Source organism: Acomys russatus, chromosome 30 (assembly GCF_903995435.1).
Source record: "Acomys russatus chromosome 30, mAcoRus1.1, whole genome shotgun sequence".
Classification (NCBI taxonomy): Eukaryota; Metazoa; Chordata; class Mammalia; order Rodentia; family Muridae; genus Acomys; species Acomys russatus.
Window position 1 is genome coordinate 23,809,635 of NC_067166.1, and position 21,327 is coordinate 23,830,961.

The 21,327-nt window shown below is 43.0% G+C and overlaps 1 protein-coding gene across 2 annotated transcripts in view; it reads right to left on the minus strand.

Annotated features, from left to right (window-relative positions):
• Mast4 (microtubule associated serine/threonine kinase family member 4) overlaps window positions 1–21,327 on the minus strand; it is a 612,814-nt gene that overhangs the window by 390,618 nt on the left and 200,869 nt on the right. For both annotated transcript variants that reach the window (XM_051172307.1, XM_051172306.1), the window contains exon 3: window positions 14,742–14,866. In XM_051172307.1, the coding sequence (XP_051028264.1) occupies window positions 14,742–14,866 (125 nt within the window). The remainder of the gene's footprint in view (window positions 1–14,741; window positions 14,867–21,327) is intronic.

The following is a 21,327-nucleotide window of genomic DNA, read 5'->3' on the forward strand; positions in this document are numbered from 1 at the left end:
ACCACACAAATGCTATTATTTTAAAATCCCTGGAGCAGAAGGTAAATCAGGCACACCTTGTCCCATAAAGTTTGATTCCGAAGCACTGTAATTCTGCGCCTGGGTTCTCAAATACTTAGTTATGCGAAATTCCTATTAAAATGCTTTATGTTCTCAGCTCATTTAATAGCTTGATTTTTTTTGTTTCTAGTAGTTTGTTTATGCCTAGCGTCCAAGAATACTGAGAGGGAACACACTTTAAATAAAAAGAAAATACAAGAAAGATGGCATTTTAAAGAACGGAAATCAAATTAAGATCTGAATTGCAAATTGTGCAGCGTGTGTAAGAAAGCAAAGTTAGAAGACCAAGAAATGCTGAAAGACGATGTACTTTAGAGGGCCATAAACCAAACGGTAATATTAATTGCAATAAGAAGGCTTATTTAAATGAAAATGCCCAAACTGAGGCTTTTCATAAGCAATGGTCTTGACTTCCGTGCCTAACATGGCAATATTTTTTTCCTTTCTTTTAACATAGCTAGCCAATTAGAGTATATTTCCAAAGAACCAGTTTTATTTGCTGGTAATTATTTGTTATCTTAGCTATAATTCTGCAGCTTGTCAAGCAACAAATGAATGTCTTACATCTGGAGAAGAAAAAAAAAGGGGGGGGAAGCGATGGCATGATGTTTGAATACACGCAATAATTAAAGGGGTGTTACACCCTAATTAACATAACCAGCTATGAAGCAGTTCTCACAATAACCACCGGCACTCGTGGCTGTTTAGTGGTGGTGAAGAACACGAATACCAAGATTTTATTTTTTTCCCACCTAAATATGAAATTAAATACACCTCTTATGAAGGATAGATGGGTCCGGCCTCGCACGATTTCAACCTCTTCTCAATCATTAGTCTAGATTCAAAGAGGTTAAGAACTGGGGTTGTCAGGACTGGCAGGTAGGGGCTTTACTCACAAAAGCATCTCACTGCCCCAATGTCTAATTCTTAATCCCTTTTATTCATTGTTACTGGTTTTACACACTTCGTAAGTTGGTATTCATGCTGAAACTTGGCTGGCGTGCATCAAGGACGAGGTGACTATAGTTCCTTCCAGCAATGTATACCTTCAAGCCTTCCATGTGTATTCTGTCTCCATCTCCTGCCAGCTCAGGGCACTCAGTCAGTCCTCTCCAGGGCCTGGCAACAAAATGGTTGCCACTTGCAAACCCCTGCCTCCACATCCTTTCTAAAAACCCTCCAGGCAATGTTGACTCTGACAGGTGCTAGCGGAGAGTCTCAGATGCATCAAGATATTTTGAATACTATCTGTAAGCACATGAAAATCATTGGTTTACATTTTTGACTTGTCGTGTGTGCGTGCACACACGTCTACATGCGTGCATGCTACGACACATATATGGAGGTCAGAGGTCAACTTGCAGGAATAAGTTTTCTCCTTCTATTATGTTTGTTTTAGGGATCAAGCTCCTAGGATCAGGCCTGATGAGCCATATTGCTGACTCCATGAAAATCATTTAAAAATACATTTGCATATTAGTTCAGACTCAAAATGTTTCGTCAATGGGGTGGGCCAGCAAAAATATAAGAGTCCCGATAAGTATCCTCTAACAATGCTGTATCTGGGAGAGTAACAGCAAAGTCTGGCAAGGGGAAAAAAAGAGGGAAAATTAGCCATATTTTTGGTAAAAGCGATGCTACTGTTTCAAAAATCCAAATACACAGGTGCTACGCAAATGACAGCAAAACTTTGTACGAGTCATATTCTTTTACTTAAACAAGGAAAGGAAGGTTCTGGGACCCTGGGTGACCATTTTTTGTCATTGATTAAGAACAATGAAGTGGATTTTTTTTCTTTCTTTCTTCTTCTTCTTCTTCTTCTTCTTCTTCTTCTTCTTCTTCTTCTTCTTCTTCTTCTTCTTCTTCTTCTTCTTTTTAATCTTTTCCTACTAGTCACTTTAAAAAAAAATTTTAATAGTACCAGACCTTGAGGTTTTAGTTGATGTTGAAAATGGTGTTATCTCCTCCAGGGCTCCTGTTCTCAGGTAAGCTTTAAGCCTTGCAAATTATGCCATAGAAACCATACACAACACACAGCTTTTTGAAACAGAGTGCAGAGGGGCAGATCTTTGCTTGGTTAGCATCGTAAATATGTTAACTGCAAACCATAAGTATGCATTTGACTAAATAAAGACAAAATTTCCTGATTCAATAAATTAACAGTAACACCCTTTTGTCTAAGATGATAGTAGTTGTCAACGGTGTGTGTTTAAATTTTCCCCCTTATTTGTTATCTTATGTGTATGGCTGTTTTGTCTGTATATACATCTGTGCACCAGGTGTGGGCAGTACACATGGAAGCCAGAAGAAGGTATTTGATCTCCTGAGATTGGAGTTACTGATAGCTGGAACCACCCTATGGGGGTACTGGGAATTGAACCTAGGTACTCTGAAAGAACAGCCAATGCCCTTAACCACTGAATCACCTTGTCCAGCCCTATGACTGTATTTTTGTGTTCCAAGTGGGTGGTCTTACATGTACGGCCTCACTTGATACCAGACAGCACATAGAATAGGTTCTATTGCTCTTCCCTGCCGCTGAAAGGCATGGAGGCATAAACTCCTTGGTTAGGGTTATGCACTCAGGTGGTACAATAAGAGTTCAACCCAGGGAGCCCATGCTCTCAAACATTCCTCCCATTGTAGCTTTCCTTGGTATATGTGTGTGCACGTTAGCATGATTTTCTATTGCACTTCATCTTAGAGTTCTGAGACTGGACCTGTCAACTGAACCTGCAACTTCCCCGCTCAGCTAGGTTCACTGACTGCTCAGCCCCTGGAAACAACCTGCCCCGCTATGTGAGCTAGGGTCACATAGTGATGTGTTCCGACACACCCAGCACTTAATACTAAACTCTACATTGCATGTTTTGAAAACGTCACAAACTAGATAAGGCTGCTGCCAATCACAGTCTCACTGGGCATAAGAGGAGATGGGTTACCCAGGGTCTGGTCCAGCCATGATAGTCTTCCATTGCAGGTTTTGTTTTTGAAAGCCAGGTCTTTGTGGTAGTTCTTTCTGTTCGCATAACCTGATAAACGCTACTGAAGGGAGGAGAGGTGGGGTTTTTATTTGTGTGCTCACAGGGCAGGAGATCCAGTCCATTGAGAAAGGGAAGGCATCGTAGCAGGTGGCTACGGGAGGCTGAGACATGACTTTCTCCTTATATCCTAGCTGATCATGACACTGAGAGAACTCAGGTGGAAACGGAACCAGACTATAATCCTCAGTGCCCGCCCAGTGACCCACTTCTCCCAGCTAAGCTCCACCTTCTAAGCTCCTCAATTCCCCCAAACAGGATCACCAACTGAGAGCCGTAAGTTCAAACAACGAGAGTATGGGGCAAATTTTATACTCAACCCACAGCAGTCCTCGAAAGCCAAGTGAGGTATAGAATGGCCGGGATCGTAGTCCCATTTCCACTAGTTCTTGCAAAAGAATGATTTGAGGAAATGACTTAATACATATGCATCTATATTGATCTATGGCATTTTAGAGCCCAGGTATTATTTACTCAATATTAACCTGTACAGTGAAAATTACTAGTATAAGCACTTTCAGCTCTCAGTCTGTTTAGGGTATGCCAACAAGAGGGCAACTCAAGTTTTGTTTGTTTGCTTGTTTTTCCATTTATTTATTTATTTATTTTTAATTTAATCATTTTATAGCCTGATCCAAGCCCCCTACCTCCTCTCCTCCCAGTCCCACCCTCTGCCCCCTCCCCTTCTCTCTTCCTTCTCAGAGAAGGTGAGGCCTCTCATGGGAACCAAACCATCCTGGTACTTCAAGTCACAGCAGGACTAAACACATCCTCTCCCACTGAGGCCAGACAAGGCATCTCAGCTAGGGGAAAGGGATCCAAAGGCAGGCAACAGAGTCAGAGATAGCCCCTGCTCCCATGTTAGGGGACCCACATGATGAACAAACTGCACATCTGCTACATATGTGTGTAGGGTCTAGGTCCATCCCATGTATGCTCTTTGGTTGGTGGTTCAGTCTCTATGAGGCCCCGTGGGTCCAGGCTCTTTTATTCTGTAGGTCTTCCTGTTGTGGTGTCCTTGACTCCTCCAGCTCCCTCAAGACACACATGGTATGTGCTTACTAATAAGTGATTATTGGCCATAAAGTACAGGATAACCATGCTACAATCTATAGACCCAAAGAAGCTAAGTAACAAGGAAGGCCCGAAGGAAGATGCTTGAAACTCACTCTGAAGGGAAAATAAAATAGACATTTGCAGTAGCTGGAGGGAGTAAAGTAGGTGGGAGATGGGCTGGGGAGGGTAACAGAAGTGGGGGAAGGACCAAGAGAGAGGGGGAAAAAAGGGAGAATGGAGATTGGTGGGGAGGCATCTCTGGGACAGGGGAGGCTCCCAGGAGCGTATGGGAGTGACCTTATTGAGACTCCTAGCAGCAGTGGATATGGAGCCTGAAGTCACCACCTCCTATAGCTAGACAGGACTTCCAGTGGAGGGAGAGGGACACCACCCCACCCCTAAAACCTTCAACCTAAATTTTGTCTTGTCTACAAGAAGCATAGGGATAGAGATGGAACAGAGATTGAGGGATTGGCAAACCAATGACTGGCCCAACTTGAGGCCCACCCCCATGGGAGAGAGAGCCAACCCCTGACACTATTAATAATACTCTGCTGTGCTTGCATAGCATAACTGCTTTCTGAGAGGCTCCGCCCAGTAGCTGATGGAACTGATGCAGAGACCCACAGCCAAATGAGAGGTGGAGCTCAGGGAGTCTTGTGGAAGAGTAGAAGAAAAGAACAACTCCAGGCCGGGTGTGGTGGCGCACGCCTTTAATCCCAGGACTCGGGAGGCAGAGGCAGGTAGATCTCTGTGAGTTCGAGGCCAGCCTGGTCTACAAAGTGAGTCCAGGACAGCCAAGGCTACACAGAGAAATCCTGTCTCAAAAAACAAAAACAAAAACAAAAACAGAGCAACTGCAGTTTTAGTGGTGGGTAAGAAAGAAAGGTATGGATCCAAAATGAGACAGACGAACGGCAAAATGAACAGAAGCCGAGGCTTTGAGCAAACAGGAGAAGCAGCAGGGCTTGGAACAAAAGCCACCCCTGGCATGAGGTCAGAGTTACCAGGGCTCTGTGCTTGTGCACAGCATTTATAAAAACGCCCTCCACAGCCACGCACCAGTGGCTTAACTTGTGCTTGTTATTAAAGGAAAAGAAAAGAAAGTAGAAGCTGATGTACCCTGACCAATAAAAAACACAAAACAACTAAGGTGGATTCTACCACACTGCTGTTCATCACATGAAGGGAAACTAACATAGCCTCTGATTACAAAGAAGAGAGCTCAGAGGATCTAGGAGACCACTACTAACAAAACAGAGTTAATTGTCTCTAAATGAAAATCCCTGAATGGTCTTTTAACCATAGACAAAGCACTCTTTCTACCTTGGAGGCTTCCTAAATAAAGAAAACAACTCACTCAACTGGATGGTTGAAGCTGCCCCAGCCACCTCCTTCATTCTAGGAGGAGGAATGTTGATGGTGTTCTAGATTTCCAGGGAAACTCTCTCCATTGCCATAACCCAGGAGCCTTGGAGTTCTCATGTGGTCCTCTGTCTCTTGACTAAAAGCATCATGTAAAAAAAAAAAATAATAATAATAACACCATCGCCCTATCCCCTTCTACCCCTTCTACCTGTCCCCCACCCTGTGGTTCCATAGGTCCAATGTGTCTTGAAACTTACCTGCCTAAAACCTATGCAGGCTTTGCACTCAGTTGAGATTACAAAGCTTTTCCTGAAACCTGCAGCCTGAATCATTCTTCTGCTTCCATGAATTCACACAGCCATAACTGACTCAGCCACATTTCTAATTTCCTGGAATTCTTTCAATGAGCCTTACAGCTCTTCAGAAACAAGGACAATGCTATATCATTTCTACAAAGACTTTAGTAATAGTTGTATAGTAGGGTCCCCACTAATAGTCAATTAAGTGAGAAGTGAACACGATGGAGAAATGTGCTCACTCATTATCACACAGCACATTGACACGTCAGATGCCAACCAACCAGGGATAAACATAGTTGTTGAATTTTCTCATTACAACAACCATAAAAGTATTTGTAGAAAAATAACAAAGGTGCCAGGTATGGTGGCGTACACCCTTAATCCAAGAACTCAGGAGGCAGAGGCTGGTGGATCTCTGCATTCAATGTTAGGCTGGTCTACAGAGTGAGTTCCAGGACAGCCAGGGCTACACTGAGAGATCCTGTCTCAAAAACCAAAGCAAAACAACCAAACAAAACACAACCAAAGGGGGAAAAAAAAATCAAAACCAAACCAAACCAAACCAACCAACCAACCAAACAGAACAAAAACCCAAAGGAAGGACCTGGAGAGATGGCTTAACAGTTAAGAGTATTTTCTGTCCCTCCAGAGGACACAAGTTCAGTTCTCAACACCCACATACATTCATAGTGTTGCTATTTTTAATGTGTTTTTGCTTCCCTCCACAATGGCAAGTAATTAAAAGAAGACATGCATTTCTTGTATTTAGATGCAATATAATACGAATGGGCACCGGCACCCTCAGATTTTCTCAAGTGCCCTTGACCACAGGAAGTCGACAGTTGGTTGGCCTATCCAGGGACACCCACACATCAAGTTGCTCTAGCAGATGCCCCCATCCTTCTGAGGAAGGACAGCACTTGTGCCAGGGTAGGAAATGCCTTTGAATCTTTTCAGAATGAACAGGAGGGCTGAAGAGATGGCTCAGCGGTTAAGAGCCCTGTCAGCTCTTCCAAAGGTCCTGAGTTCAATTCCCAGCAAGCACATGGTGGCTCACAGCCATCTATACTGGGATCTGATGCCCTCTTCGGGCCTGCAGATAGAGCACTCATATACAGAAGGAACTGTAGAAAAGACCTAAGACATGAGAAGTTTTAAGTTGAATTTCAGTCTTGAAAATAATCCATTCCTCACCACATGTGGCATTCCTTCATCTCTCCATCTTTCAAAATAAGCCGAATGGCTATGGTTTTCCCATGAAGGCTGCTAATTATCCTGTGGGCATCTAAGCATTAACTTAGCATTAAGGCTACGCGCTAGAGTGTCTCTTCTCAGAGGCCGTAGTTGGATCATAGCAAGGATTTTTATAGTCCACGTTTAAGCTGATTTTTTGATTTACAGACTCTTGTTAAACTGGCTCCTCTGTGGATGGGCCCAGGTGAGCCCATAATGAGATTTATCTTTGTGGATTAGGCCTGACCTATAATAATCTGCTCAGGGCCCCCTATTGCTATTTCAGCACTGAGTTATGAAAATTCATCCCTTTACTATAAACAGAACCTAGCTCAGAGGGTAATGACTACGAGATGTATTACTCTTGGAATGCAAGCACTCCTGAGACTCTGATTATAACGTCCACAGCTGAAGGCACTATTTCACAATTGAGATTACTACTTTCCAGATGAAAAAAAAAATGTGACCCATGGAATAATGCCTTTAGCTACACACATTGTAATCACAGTCAGCAGTTCCTGCATCCCAGGAGTGAGCCAGGTTGTGGACAGCGGGGCTGGTAAGTTGATTTAGGGAATGCAAAGGAAACGGGAAGGTAGTACTGAGACGGCTTATTTCTTACTTGCTACATCTGCTGGCTTCCTGTAAGAATCCAGTGCACCCAATAGTTGTATTGACTTTGTAAATGCATATGTTTAAATTTATTATTATTATTATTATTATTATTTATTACTTATTATTGCTAAGCAAAGCAGAAAAGTTTGTTTTTAGTTTTTGGAAGAACATACTAGCTGCTGATAAGAGTACATGTAATACACATTAATATAGAAATAGTGTGACAAAAGTTAAGAAAGTTAAAATAGATCTTCACAGTCTTAGCTGTTTTGTCCTAATAATACCCTTGTAAGAATCTACTCTAAGATACTTTGGGGTGGACAAAGACTTATGAAGTGGGTGTATCACAATTATTAACAGTAGGAAAAACTTGGAAATAATCTAAATAAGACATATTATGCAGCCTTTAAATTGAGTCATAACAGCTAAGGATAAATGCTAATTCAGAGATGTATTCCACAACTTCTGCTAAGCAATTTATCCAAGGGCATTCAGACTGTTCCTACATCAATATTTAATAGATGCTCTCTTGGAGTTAACTAATTAGACTTCAGATCAGGTTTTTTGTTTTTGAGCTGTAAGGCTAATGAAGTATTGATATAATATTAAATGACTGTAAATAAAGACTGCACCCTAAATAGATGCTGGCATCATGTCTACATTGTGAATGAGTAAAAAGAAAGAAAATACATTTCTGCATGTGTTTAGTGAATTTTCCTGTACTCCGCGCAATGCATTTTTGCAAATGTAAAAGATGAATATTCATTATGGCTCTTGGAATATATTACAGTTTAAATAGTTTGGTTTTAATATTTATAGTACATCATGAAATATAATTTTTCCATTAAGGGAAATGGATATGATATAAAAAGATAATCACCAAAGAAACAGAATGTCACCACTTAACCAAAAGCTTGAAGGTAAAAAAAAACAGCACTTGACGGCCCCTTCCTTATTTAAAAACTGTTTAGTCACCTGGAAAGCTCTCTCAGTTTGTTAATTTTGTTTTGGGCACAGATTAAAAACAAAGAAACAAGCCAATCCACCAGCAGAGACAGGAAGGCCACACTTACTCATGCGGAGGAGGAGTTTTTGTTTGGTTTTGGTTTTGTCCTTTGTGATAGTGCCAACTCCAGCTAAGCCTACTGCACAGCCTCATCTCCAAGACACGTTCTGTTCAGCAGCCCCAGAAACATGGAGGGGGGCCGGGGAAACTTCTTGAGTGACAGGCATGGTACAAAGTTCCGTCCAAGAGGCTACTCACTAAATCCTTGTATCAACTGCATAAACGTTAACATAATGCTGATCCCCAGTCCACAGATGGACAACCTGAGGCCCACACAAATTCACATGGAGTTAATAAAAGGTGCACTCTGGCATGGGTATCGGATAGCGCATGCGCAGAGCTGCTCAGACAGCGCATGCTCACAGGTGCTTCACCAGCCCTAGCATCTCACTTCCAAATGGACAACTACAGTGTAATTCCTGAAAATACATTGATAAGTAGCTTCTCTCTGGCTTGAAGAGCAATGCCTCAGCTAGCCAATACAATTAAACCAGAACAGACTAAAAACAGTTAAGTGTACGAGAGTCAGTTCCAGGAGAGTCAGTTCCAGGATCGCCAACATGCACAAACCTGGGATTTCTTTGTAGCATTAGCTCCCATAATGAGTCCTGCACTATTTCCAGTAGCGGGGACATAGGGGGTAAAAACAACCTATCTTTACCTTCGTGAAAACTACGTCAGAGTAATAGGAGACAGAGTCAACCTTCCTCATCCATGTGTTCAACCAACTACAGACGAAACAAAAAACAAAAACAAAAAACAAAAAAAAACATGTCCACGCTACACACGAACAGGCTACTGTCTTGCTCTCACCCCTGAAGATGTGTAATGTATTTATGGAGCACTTGAGGTATATATAAAGTATTATAACTGAGATGACTTATGGTATATGGAGGATATTCGTAGAACCTATGCAGATAACGTGCCATTTTCAAAAGGTACCCCAACCATCCCCAGATATCCGCTGAGGGATAGCTACCCAAAATATAAAATAAGCGATGCAGCGTATTTGAAGATGGTAAAGATATGGAGGAAAATGAAGGCTGTGGGGTGTATATCTTGCAAAACAGGGAGCAGCTTCAGACAAACGGTCAAGGAAGACCGCGGTAAGAAATAAGTGAATGGACCCTTTAGATGAATTCGACAGATGAGCCAGGCAATTCAGGCCAAATGCAACTCGAGAGATACTTGGGCACCTAATTTTCAAAGTCCCTCCTCCAGCCGTCATAGCAAAGTGCAAAAGCACTAACTGTTTTGTACGACTGGCCACAGCCGCCATTTCTACACATCAGTCAGCAAGGCTTACAACCATATTTTCCTACCAAGAAATAAGTCACCACCGGTCCTGCCTCTGCCGCCTGGACTTCCCATCTCTCCTGGCAGAAGGCAGCATCTGTACAGATCCCCCAGCTCCTGACGACGACGACGGCAACGACGATGACTTCTTTGATAAACTACCCATGTGTGTGGGGAGGGACAGAAAGATGGAGACAGCAAATGGGAAAATGAGTTTTCCCCCTTCAGATTAATGTATATGAAGTGTACATCTGACACTTCATCAGCACTCCTGGCTGGTGTCCCAGCGGGCAGACACCGGCTGAGCATGTATTCTGCCAGCTACCAGGCTACTTAGGATGAATTGGCAACATGCCATTTATCTGAAATGTCCAGAGTGTCTGGGAGAGGGAACACAACTACATTTAGCATTGCCAAGGAAAACTAGATACTTCGGGCTAGAAATTAATCTTCTCCTGGAGAAGGTATTTAGCAGGGCCTTCAAGTGTGCCGATGGCTTTTTAAATCACCACAGGTCACACATTTACTAAAATTCATGCCCACCGAATTGCACATGGCCTTCATTAATTTCTTAATAGTGTATTCTCAACATTCAGGAAGAAGGCCCATACTGAACTGTGAGCTGTTTCGATGGAAAAGGATTTTGTCATATCAAAGGTGACACTGTTACTTGAACAGAACCACTTTGAATTTTCTTTTTCCTGGTTCTCCTGTACTTGGACAAATATCTCAACTTAGTGATTAGAAAAAAGAATCAATAGAACATTTAAACCACCATGACTACATAGCCACATGAAAGCAGATTAATGACCACGCCTTGATTGTGGACAGTGAAAATAATGTTACAATTCTGTCATCATACTTTTTTTGAGTGGCTGACATGCACCAAATGGGATTTGGCCTGTTAATATGGATTTTAAAGCTAGTCACAACTGTAAGATTCAGACGGAACAACAAAACCAGAGAGGTCTTAGATGGATGATATCATTAAGCCACCAATCACACCATCCCTTCACCTTGAGGGTAGAGAAATCTGTCATTTTTCCATGAATCATTATTTGTTCATTCATTATTATGTATTACGCACTGTGCTAAGGGCAGGAGAGAGCAAAAAGAAAAAAAAAATCAAGTCATCTAATCAGCCTGCTCTCAAGATGCTTACAGTCTCATATGGAGAGATTAAACATTCAAAGGTCATGCACGAGTCAGGAAAATTAGGTCACAGCTCTGAGGAGATTCCAGAAATAAGGTGGGGGCGGGTGGGGCTAGGAAGGCAGGATCAGTCAGCGAGGAGGCACATCTTACTGCACAGAGCACCTCCACAAATTCAGCTTGTTTGGAAGAGGGCCAAATGAGAGGAAGGGGAAAAGAAAACAAAGGGCGCTGCCAGCTGCCATTCCCATCCTTGGCATCAGCATTCTCGATCAATCTGTTATTTTTTTTAATCAACAACAATAACAAAAATAATAAATGAAATCCAACGCACTCCATACATTACAGAAACGTAAAGCAGGCTGAACTTGAAGGTCCTGTGTTTTAGCTATGCACTGGCAATGAAGCAGGCATTAGAGCCTTCCACAGTGACAATACTAAGGAAAATAGCAGGACAAACTGCAGCAGAGCGAGGAAGCCAAGATGGGGCTCTGCCAAACAGGACACCTTGACATCCCTCCCCGGCACCCCAGTAAATGACTCAAGCACTTTCTAGCCTCCGTGACCTAAGGCTACAGTTCAGTAACTACACCTTGAAGCCTCATAAAGCATGTGGGTAAACCTGCTAATAATTTAAATGATTCCTTCCTAAGAACACACACTACCTGGCACATTTTAAGGGGTAGTCGCCCCATGTTTACCTATTTATATTTCTTAGTTTTGTATCTTATTCCCAATACTTTAGGTTGTCTGGCAGGCACTTGAGCAATGAAAAGGTCAGGCTGTGTCTGGCCAGGCGATCACTGGTATTAGGTAATAAAATCGAGCACTTGAGGCAGAATGACTCACTCGCCAGCAAGCACATTCGTAACGTTACTATTCAAACATCAGGGTTGCAGTGTTCGAATTACACTGTCAAAAAAATCATAGACTTTGAAGCATTTTTTGTTTTAAAAAGTAAATGCTTACAGGAAAAAAAAAAAAAAAAAAAAAAAGCTTTTCAACACATCCCCCAAGGAAACCCTCTCGGTAAAGACGGGGCAGGAGGGGGACAATGCTGCCCACAACCACCTCGGCGTCTTCTCTGGAGATCACTATGCCATACACTCAGATTGCTGATTTCTCTGAAGGAAGGGTCAGAAATTTTCAGGGTCCAAAGGGCTCTCCTGGTCGTGTTAACATGCCTTTGCATTCTGCAGCTGCGGGTGAGGTCATGACATTTCAGGAAATAAGACTTGCCCCAAGTTTATGTGTCTCCTTAAAGCCAAAGAAGGGGGGTGGAGAGATGGCTCAGAGGTTAAGAACACTGCCTGCTCTTCCAAAGGTCCTGAGTTCAATTCCCAGCAACCGCATGGTGGCTCACAACCATCTATAACGAAATCTTGTGCCCTCTTCTGGCATGCAGGCACACAGGGGGGCAGAATACTGTATAAATAATAAATAAATAAAATCTTTAAGGAAAAAAAAAAAAGCCAAAGAAGGACTCGAGGCTAGCCCTAAATAAAATCTCCATCACCGCATCATACCCAAATGCCCAGCATAAGTTCTCACCAGTGTATAGAATTATAAAGTACCGCAACCCACTGATATGTATGTGTGTGTATTTATAAATTATTTACATTTTTGTCAATAAGAGATATTTAAAGGCAGATTACCATGCCGTGCAACTTTACTACTAGCCCCAAAATAACTTGTATAGACTTTTGGTTTCATGTTTTTGCTTTTGTTTGGGTGCAGAAGAAGAAGAATAAACCCGGGGCCCGCACACACTAAGGAGACACTCTGCCGCTCAGCCATATCCCCACCCCGAGCTGTAAAGACTTTTAGCCTGGGTTAGAGTACATCGACAAGGACCTGCTACGGAGTTGAGGGAAAGGCTCAGTAGACAGAGCGATCGTCACTCAGCATGAGGGCTGGACCTTGCGAGGCAGACCCAAGGGGTTCCTGGGTAGGGTGGCTAGCTATGTTCGCTGGAATTAGTGAGCTCCAGAATCAGCAAGAGACTCTGACTAATAAATAAAGAGTGACCACGGAAGACAGCGATGTCAAGTTTGGGCTTCTACATGTGCACATACATGTACGCTCACATCCATGGGAAGCCACATGCACACTACGCGCGTGCACGCGCGCGCGCACACACACACACACACACACACACACTTTTAAAAAAAGGTGTCTATCAAGAAAACAAAAATCTAGTAAGCACAGTGGTTAAAGATCAAGGTTTACACTGGGAAAGAAAACAAGAAAAATCAAAGTCTATGGTAGCAACAGATACATAAATATGTTCCAGCTAGTCAAGACGGGGAGTGCTAGTACTGGAAGGTCATTTTTTTTTTTTTTTTTCCTGTGCAGGGAATCAAATCCAGGGCTTCCCAAATGCTAGACAAGCACTCTACCACCGCGCTATATACATAGTTCACACCATTTTTAGTCAACATAAAAAAGAATGATCCTTCCAAGTATCGCCAGCTGAATACAGGGGAAGACCTGGCGAGAGGTGCATTTGTGCAGCCTATACTTTCCCCTCAGATTGTTTCTACAGAGTCAGTGGTAACAACTACAGAGCCACCAGGCAGCACCTTAACTACGTGATCCCAAATTAAGATCACAGTGAGGGGCAGAGAGCGATCATGTCCCTGTCAATAGCATGTCCTGAGGACACATCACCAGTTCTCAGTTTGGAATAGGAATGTGCAAACCAGAGTCTCGCGAAGAAAAACCAGCTGACCAGCACTATATGAAAGATTGTCTATAAAAGTTTTGTTTAAGGCCAGCCTGGTCTACAAAGCAGATCCAGGATAGTCAAGGCTACCCAGAGAAACCCTGACTTGAAAAAAAAATTTAAAATAAAAATAAAAATAAAATAAAAATTTTTTCAAGAACGTTGATGTCAGAAAAGACAAAGCAAGTGCACCAGATCAAAGGAGAGAAAGGAGATGTGTGTTGAATATGCACAGGAGCACAGGCCGGGTGCAACACTGCAGAGGGCAAGTTGAGTCCACTGGTAAAACAGAACCAGATCACTAAGCAGACACCGGGCTGTATCAGTGAGTAAATTCCTCAGGTTGACAATTGCCAAAGCAAAGGGCTAAAATGGGCACACATCTTACTCTCAGCTAATTCAGGAATGATGCATTGTCATGTAAATATGTACGCATACACCACACACACACACTTATTCACGAAAACAAATAAGTAGGTTGGGCAAGGCATTGGTTAGCTGGAGCTACATATGAAACAGATTGGAGCCATCTGTGTTTCTCTTACCCTCCAACTTTACCATAGCCTTCAGTTTTTCAGAAAGTTTTTTTTTTTTGTTGTTGTTGTTGTTTGTTTGTTTGGAGTCTCTAAAAACTAGAAACATTTTCATTTCTTGGGAGTGGGAGACACGGAACCAAATAGAAATATTCCACACTTGGGGGTGGCCAGGAAGAAATTGGCATTCAGAGAGCCAAGCATGACCACTGCCCAACCTGTGGTTAATTTGAAGTAGCCAGATCCACCCCAGGGAGATAAAGGCAGAGAAACTTTGACCACACACAAGACACTCACCAAACTGGCTGTGAGCGAGGGAGCCGACTGGCCCAGGGCCTGGCTGCGCATGCGCACGAGGTTGGACGTGTCTGCTGAGGCAGGCCAGGCTTGACCTGCCACCGGGTTTGGAAGGAGGTACCTCCCTGTTGGAAATAGAAAAGACAACAGAGTAAGTGACAGGACAATGGTGTCGTTCTGTAGAAGCAGTGGGCAATTCCAAGCCATCTTTCTTCCTCTTGCTTCTGCCATGTTCCCTAATGACGCTGACTAGCAGTGAGCACAGAAAAAATGTTTTAATTACGTAAGGAGACACCACGTTGGCTTCTGACCCTGAATTCCCACTGAAGCCCAAGCAAATCACTTCATCTGCTGGGGCATGGGGGGGGGGGGGTTCGTCAGGTTAAGATGAAGATTTATTTATTTATTTATTTATTTATTTATTTATTTATCTTTCTGCCTATTCCATGAGAATGTTTCAGGAATGTATGTAAATACGTGTGTGCTTTCAGCATCACACAGATGTGGTGCGTCATGACATTATTGAAAGCCAATAGAATATGTAGAGAAATGCAGAAATGAGCTGGAGGGGGCTAAAAAGTAGAGGGTGTCATCAACAAAAGAAGAACTGGAGTTCTGTTAAGGTGAAATGGGCTGGTGCCCTTTTTCCCCAGCATCCCTCTATGACGTGCAGGTGGCTGTCCAACTGGGCCCGTTGACTACATAATGGTCTCTATTTGCATAAATCTGGACATCAGTGTCAGTGTAGGTTCACTGTGCAATTTCCATCAACCTTGACATACACACACACACACACACACATGTACGTGCGTGCATGCATGTGCGTGCATGTGTGTGTGCATAAACTACACCATAGCTTCCTCAGTGCTGCTACCAACCAACACATGGGAGTTTGGTTTCCCTTGTTTGGGTAAAATTAGAATGCCTGTGACTATTAACATAGTAATGCTGCTTAAGAAACAGTGTCTGGGCCAGCCCAGGTGGGTCTATAATCCCAGCACTGGGGAGGTAGAGGCAGGCCAATCGCTGTGAGTTCAAGGCCAGCCTGGTATATTAAGTGAGTCCAGGACAGCAAAGGTTACACAGAGAAACCCTGTCTCAAAAAGAACCAATCAACAAACAAACAAACAACAACAAAACAGTTGTCTGACTTTATCTGCCTTGCCTTACTCCAAGTACAGTGACTATGCTTATGGAATAGTGCAAAATAGAGTGGGTATTTCCTTGCTGGAAACATAGGACAATAAAGAGAGAAACTATCGTGTGTGGAGACCCCTGGCAGGACCTGCAGGGCATACAGTTGCTCACCCAGGATCTGAAGGGACCCCTGCTCCGTCCCTCAAGCATGCACCTAACAAGCATGTCTGACTAGTTATTAACTAATGACTGTGACATGGTACATACTTTATCACCATGACACATGCAGATCCAAGGCCCAACGGAAGCTAAACATTGTGGGTGTAGCCCATCAACCTTGGGGTTAAAAGATCTAGTGCTTTATTTAACCAAAGCGCCTTCAGCGTGTTATATTTTCATTACAGAAGGGGAAATGGCTCCGTATTTTGCAAAAACTGATCATTTACTCATTGCCCGGTGTCAGAGGACGCAGATAAAGTAGACTTGCCATCCTGACCTTGCCCTGGATCTAAAGAATATGGGGCGGGGGGGGGGGGGTAGGGGGGGGCGGCGGGGGGGGGGAGGAGGAGGGATTCAGTCGCTCTCTCTTGGCACTGGTCTCTCCAGCTCTAAGATGGACCTGCTACACTGAACCATGTAGAGTTACTGAGGGGATTTTTGAGTAAAGTGCTCAGCAAATACCGCCAATTTGGTTTAGCATTAAGTAGTATAATGGGAAAAGATATTTTTAGGTCAGGTTTTTTTCTTGTTGTCATTCAAAACTAGAAAATGTTCATATGTAGAAATAAAGCCACCTGGATCACAGCAGAGAAAATCCCTGTGGGGCGTGTCCATGTCTGTCTTTCGCAGTTTATCTCTATAAAACACAGTTTCTTGAAAACTCAGAATCACACTGACTTTTGTCAGTTGTCCCTCATCAGTGCCACATACTAGAAAATGATTTTTAAAGTCCTTCTTCTCATTATTATTATTATTATTATTATTATTATTATTATTATTATTACTGTGTGTGAGAGTACAGGTGCATGCCTGCCACAGCACGTTATGTGCTAATCAGAGGACAACTACCACAGAGTCGGTCTCTCCTCCCACCTTATGTAGGTCCTGAGGGCCTGAACTCAAGTTTCAGGATTTCATAGAAAGCACTTTACCTATGGAGCCATTTTTCTGGCCCTGGAAGATGACCAAGCTAAGCACACACAGCAACTGTCAGCTGGAGATGAAGGCTGCCAAGGAAAAAATAGCACATCGTTAATTAGCGCTGTGGGTCTGATCAGTTTTGTGGTGGAGTGCCCCCTTTCAAGTCTGAAGTGTGGAATGTGAGTTTCTGAAACGTGAGCTGAAAGCTGGACTAAGGCATGCCTCAGAATCCACCACTGTAGGTCCAGAACCGGAACAGCAACGGGAAATGGCTGCAAAGTCACGGGCTGTATTTAGGAAAACAGCATTCGAACACTACGGACACATGGCTTCCTTACAACACAGACAAAACCATGTGTGCGGGATATAACTTTTAAAACATACCAGCTAACTGATCGGCTTGTGGGACTTAGGGTGCCTGCACTTTGTGTCATCACTGCTTTTCTTTTTGGAGAGAGGAGCTATCAAAGCCAAGAGTCTTGGGACAGCAAGGCTGATGTGATGCAGGGGATTTTTACTGCCCTCCCACACCTGCCAATATACTTAAAAAAAAAAAAAATCCAAGAATACACCTAAGAATAAAGCTAATTGTTAACAAAAGAGGAGTGTCTTAGTTTGCTTTAAAGGGTCCACAAAACTTTTTTCCTTCGGTAGAAAGGAATGATTAAATTGTGTTGCTAAGATGCACCAAATACAGGAAACAAGGTGACTCACTTGTGTGCCCCCAGCTCCTGGGAAATGGGATACCTTGGTACAAATTCAGTAACTATAGATTGGCTATCTTATCTAAGCAACACCTGAGCTGGTCTCAGCCAGAAGAATAACAGTAGTATCTCACTTTCTTTTATTTTTATCTATACGAGTAGTGCAACAACAACAATCCAACAAAGCTTTGGTTCACAAGAGGCTCTGCAACATCTTGATAGCCCTGTGGGTAGAGACTGTCATGTCCCCTGTCCACTCAGATAAATTCTGTAGATAGGCAAGAGCTCAGAGCCAGGTAGGCAAGCTGCCAAAACCATGGTTCTGGCCCCGAAGATAGTTATCACATATGCTTAGGTAAAAACACAAGTTACATACTGAGAGAAGGTGAGTTCTACCTGTAAGAAAGTGTGTGTGTGAGTGTGTGTGTGTGTATGTATGTTATGTGTGTGTGAGTGTGTGTATGTGAGTGTGTGTGAGTGTGTGTATGTGTGTGTGAGTGTGTGTATGTGTGTGTGAGTGTGTGTGTATGTGTGTACGTGTGTGTATGTGAGTGTGCGTATATGAGTGTGTGTGTATGTGTGTGTATGTGTGTGTGAGTGTGTGTGTATGTGTGTATGTGAGTGTGTGTATGTGTGTGTATGTGTAAGTGTATGTGTGTGTATGTGTGTGTATGTGTGTGTATGTGTGTGAGTGTGTGTATGTGTGTGTATGTGTGTGTATGTGTGTGTGAATGTGTATGAGTGTGTGTACGTGTGTGTGAGTGTATGTGTATGTGTGTGTGTATGTGTGTGTGAGTGTGTGTGTGTGTGTGTGTGTGTGTGTGTGTGTGTGTGTGTTTTAAGGGTGTATCACCTGGAAAAGGGGAAACAAAATTGTTCAAACCAATGGCTCAGAATCAGACAGGCCTGGCTTCAAGTCCAGTTCTTGCAAGTTATGTGTCAGACAAGTTGTTGAATTTTACCCGTTCACAAAGCCTGGTTCTCCTCCGCCACTGTAGGGATAAAATACCCCATGTTTGCTGTGCTCCTAAGCAGGTCACTTAAGACAGAGGTTACAGTATTAACTAATACTAAAATAAGTTAACATATCTCCATGGAAACAGCAAAATCAGAATTCTCACTGGAGGAGGAAATGGGAGCTGGGAACGCGGAGGCACGTGCTCGGCCTGCTCCTTTTCACACTTTTATGTCCAGTGCTGGGGACCAAACCAGGGCCTCATGGGTTCTAGGTAAGTGTTCTGTCATTGAGCTTTATCTCGGGCCCCTATATTTTAATTATTGAAAAATAATTGGCGGGGCTGGAGAGATGGCTCAGTGGTTAAGAGCGCCGCCTGTTCTTTCAGAGGTCCTGAGTTCAATTCCCAGCAACCACATGGTGGCTCACACCCATCTATAATGTGACCTGATATCCTCTTCTGGTGTACATGCAGGCAGAGCACTGTATACATAAAACAAATAAATAAAGTTATATAAAAAACTATTTGGCGAGGGGTGTGGCAGGGTGGCTCAGTAGGAAAAGGCTCTTGCATCACAAACATGACAACCCAAGTTTGGTCCCCAGAACCCACATAAAGGTAGATGGAGAGAACATATTCCACAGTTATCCTCTGACATCCATGTGTGTGCTGTGGCATGTGTGCATTCACACACACACACACACACACACACACACACACACACTAATGATAAAAATAATAATAGTTTTAAGAAGAATGTAGAATTTGAAATTTATTGCCCAGGCAGGAAGTTTTGCTAGTCCAAATCAAAAGTCTAAATAAAGAAGTAAGTGTTGATCTGTGGCTGCAAACATCTCTGTTTTACACAAATCTGGAGAGCATGAATCTGGGTTACCATGAATCTGGCAGGTGTATGGGGCTGTAGTAAATGATCATCTGTTTCCACAATTTAGTGATTTTGCTTTGGTTGTTTTTTTTTTTTTTTTAAAATCAAAACTGTGTTTCACATTTCCCCTAGCAAACTAGCCCCAAATGTATTCCTTCAAGCCTCCCAAAGTTCACACCAAAAGGGTTCCAGAGGAGGAAGCCTGGAGTCAGCAACAGGTCTGGTGGGTGATCAGAGCGAAGGGGAGCCCTGAGGAGCCTCCTCCTCCTAGCCAACAGCTCCTGACTAACCCTCTGCCTACAGTGTGAATCTGCACAGATCCCAGATCACTGGGCTGAGGGAAAGCCAGACTCAGGACAGAACCCACGGACAGCAAAAGGAACCAAAGCCAGGGATGATTTAAATTATTTATTCATTTATTTGACACATACTGACCTTCCCTTTGGAGATCTGCCTCTTATATTAAAGTTCCCAGAATTTTTTTAAAATAAGAAGAGACCTCTGTAATAAGACCCGAGTGCCTTTTGCTGACATCTCTACTAAAGTTAATTCCATATCTTTTTCACTGCTCACATACAAAGATTCTGCCTCATTATGAAGAACAAAGGTATGTCTTCAGTTCCCCTGCTACCTCAACCGAGCTTAACCCAGCAGGTGACACTCAGATTTAATCACTAACCAGCCACTGGCCGTGCATGTATCTTAGGCACTCTTTAAACCTAACAGGATGTAAAGACCACTGGCAGCAGTGATCAAATAATAACTTCTTTACTTGTGGGTGGCTTTAAGGCCAGATTGCTGAGTCTCAGACCCGAACACTAAAACTGATTCTTTTCCTCCTGCCAAAACCTTCTCCGAGCCCCAGGCTCCTCGTTTGTAAAGTGAAGGAGAACAAACAGAGTTGTTATAAATCTGAAACAGAAAATACACTATAGGGTTCAACGCTCAATCATATCAACCTCAGTTGTAAGGACCACAATGCAGATTATAGCAAGGAAGACAAACACGTTAAAAGATGCTAGGAAAACTAGCCAGTAAGTTTCAGAGACATGTACACAATGAAATGTTCGTATGTCGTGTAAAAGGTTAGGTCTCAGATGTCATTATTCTTGCGTAGGTCTTACCATAAAGAATCACACAAATGCTATAAATTAGAGGGTCTGGTAATACAGCACATGGGATACATCCCTTCCTGCCTGGACCACCATTAGTGTTAATTGGGAAAAGAAAGTAACAGATGGGTCTAAGGCGCTCATTAGAAGGTACTAACACAGTGCCGTAGCTGGTAGCGATCACACCAAACTTCATATAAATTTACTTTCTGATGACTACCAAGGGCTTCTAAAAAGTGTGTTGCTGTTACATTCATGCATCATTTGCTGCCTACGATTTAAGAAAATTAGCATCTGTCAACAGCATTGTTCAGCTGCACAGGGTGGAAATTAATGGATAATACCATTTCCAATGTGTCGTATGAGAGGTAAGCTTGCTTAGCAATCTGGCTGCTCATTTTAATACCAAATGGAGCTTGTTGTCACAACTGGAACCTTGATTAGCACCATGCTTCTTTGAAAAACATGTTTTCTAAAATCCCAACATGTTCATCAAAACTCCCCTGAAGTACCCTCCACTGACAGAGCAAGGATGCGGAGGCACGAAGCAGAGGTCTGTATTACAGCTGAAATCAGTTGCCCAGAATGAGAGCAGAATCTGTCATGTTTGGGTCATTTGGACTACCGACAGTGGATCTGGGTGCTGTGGTG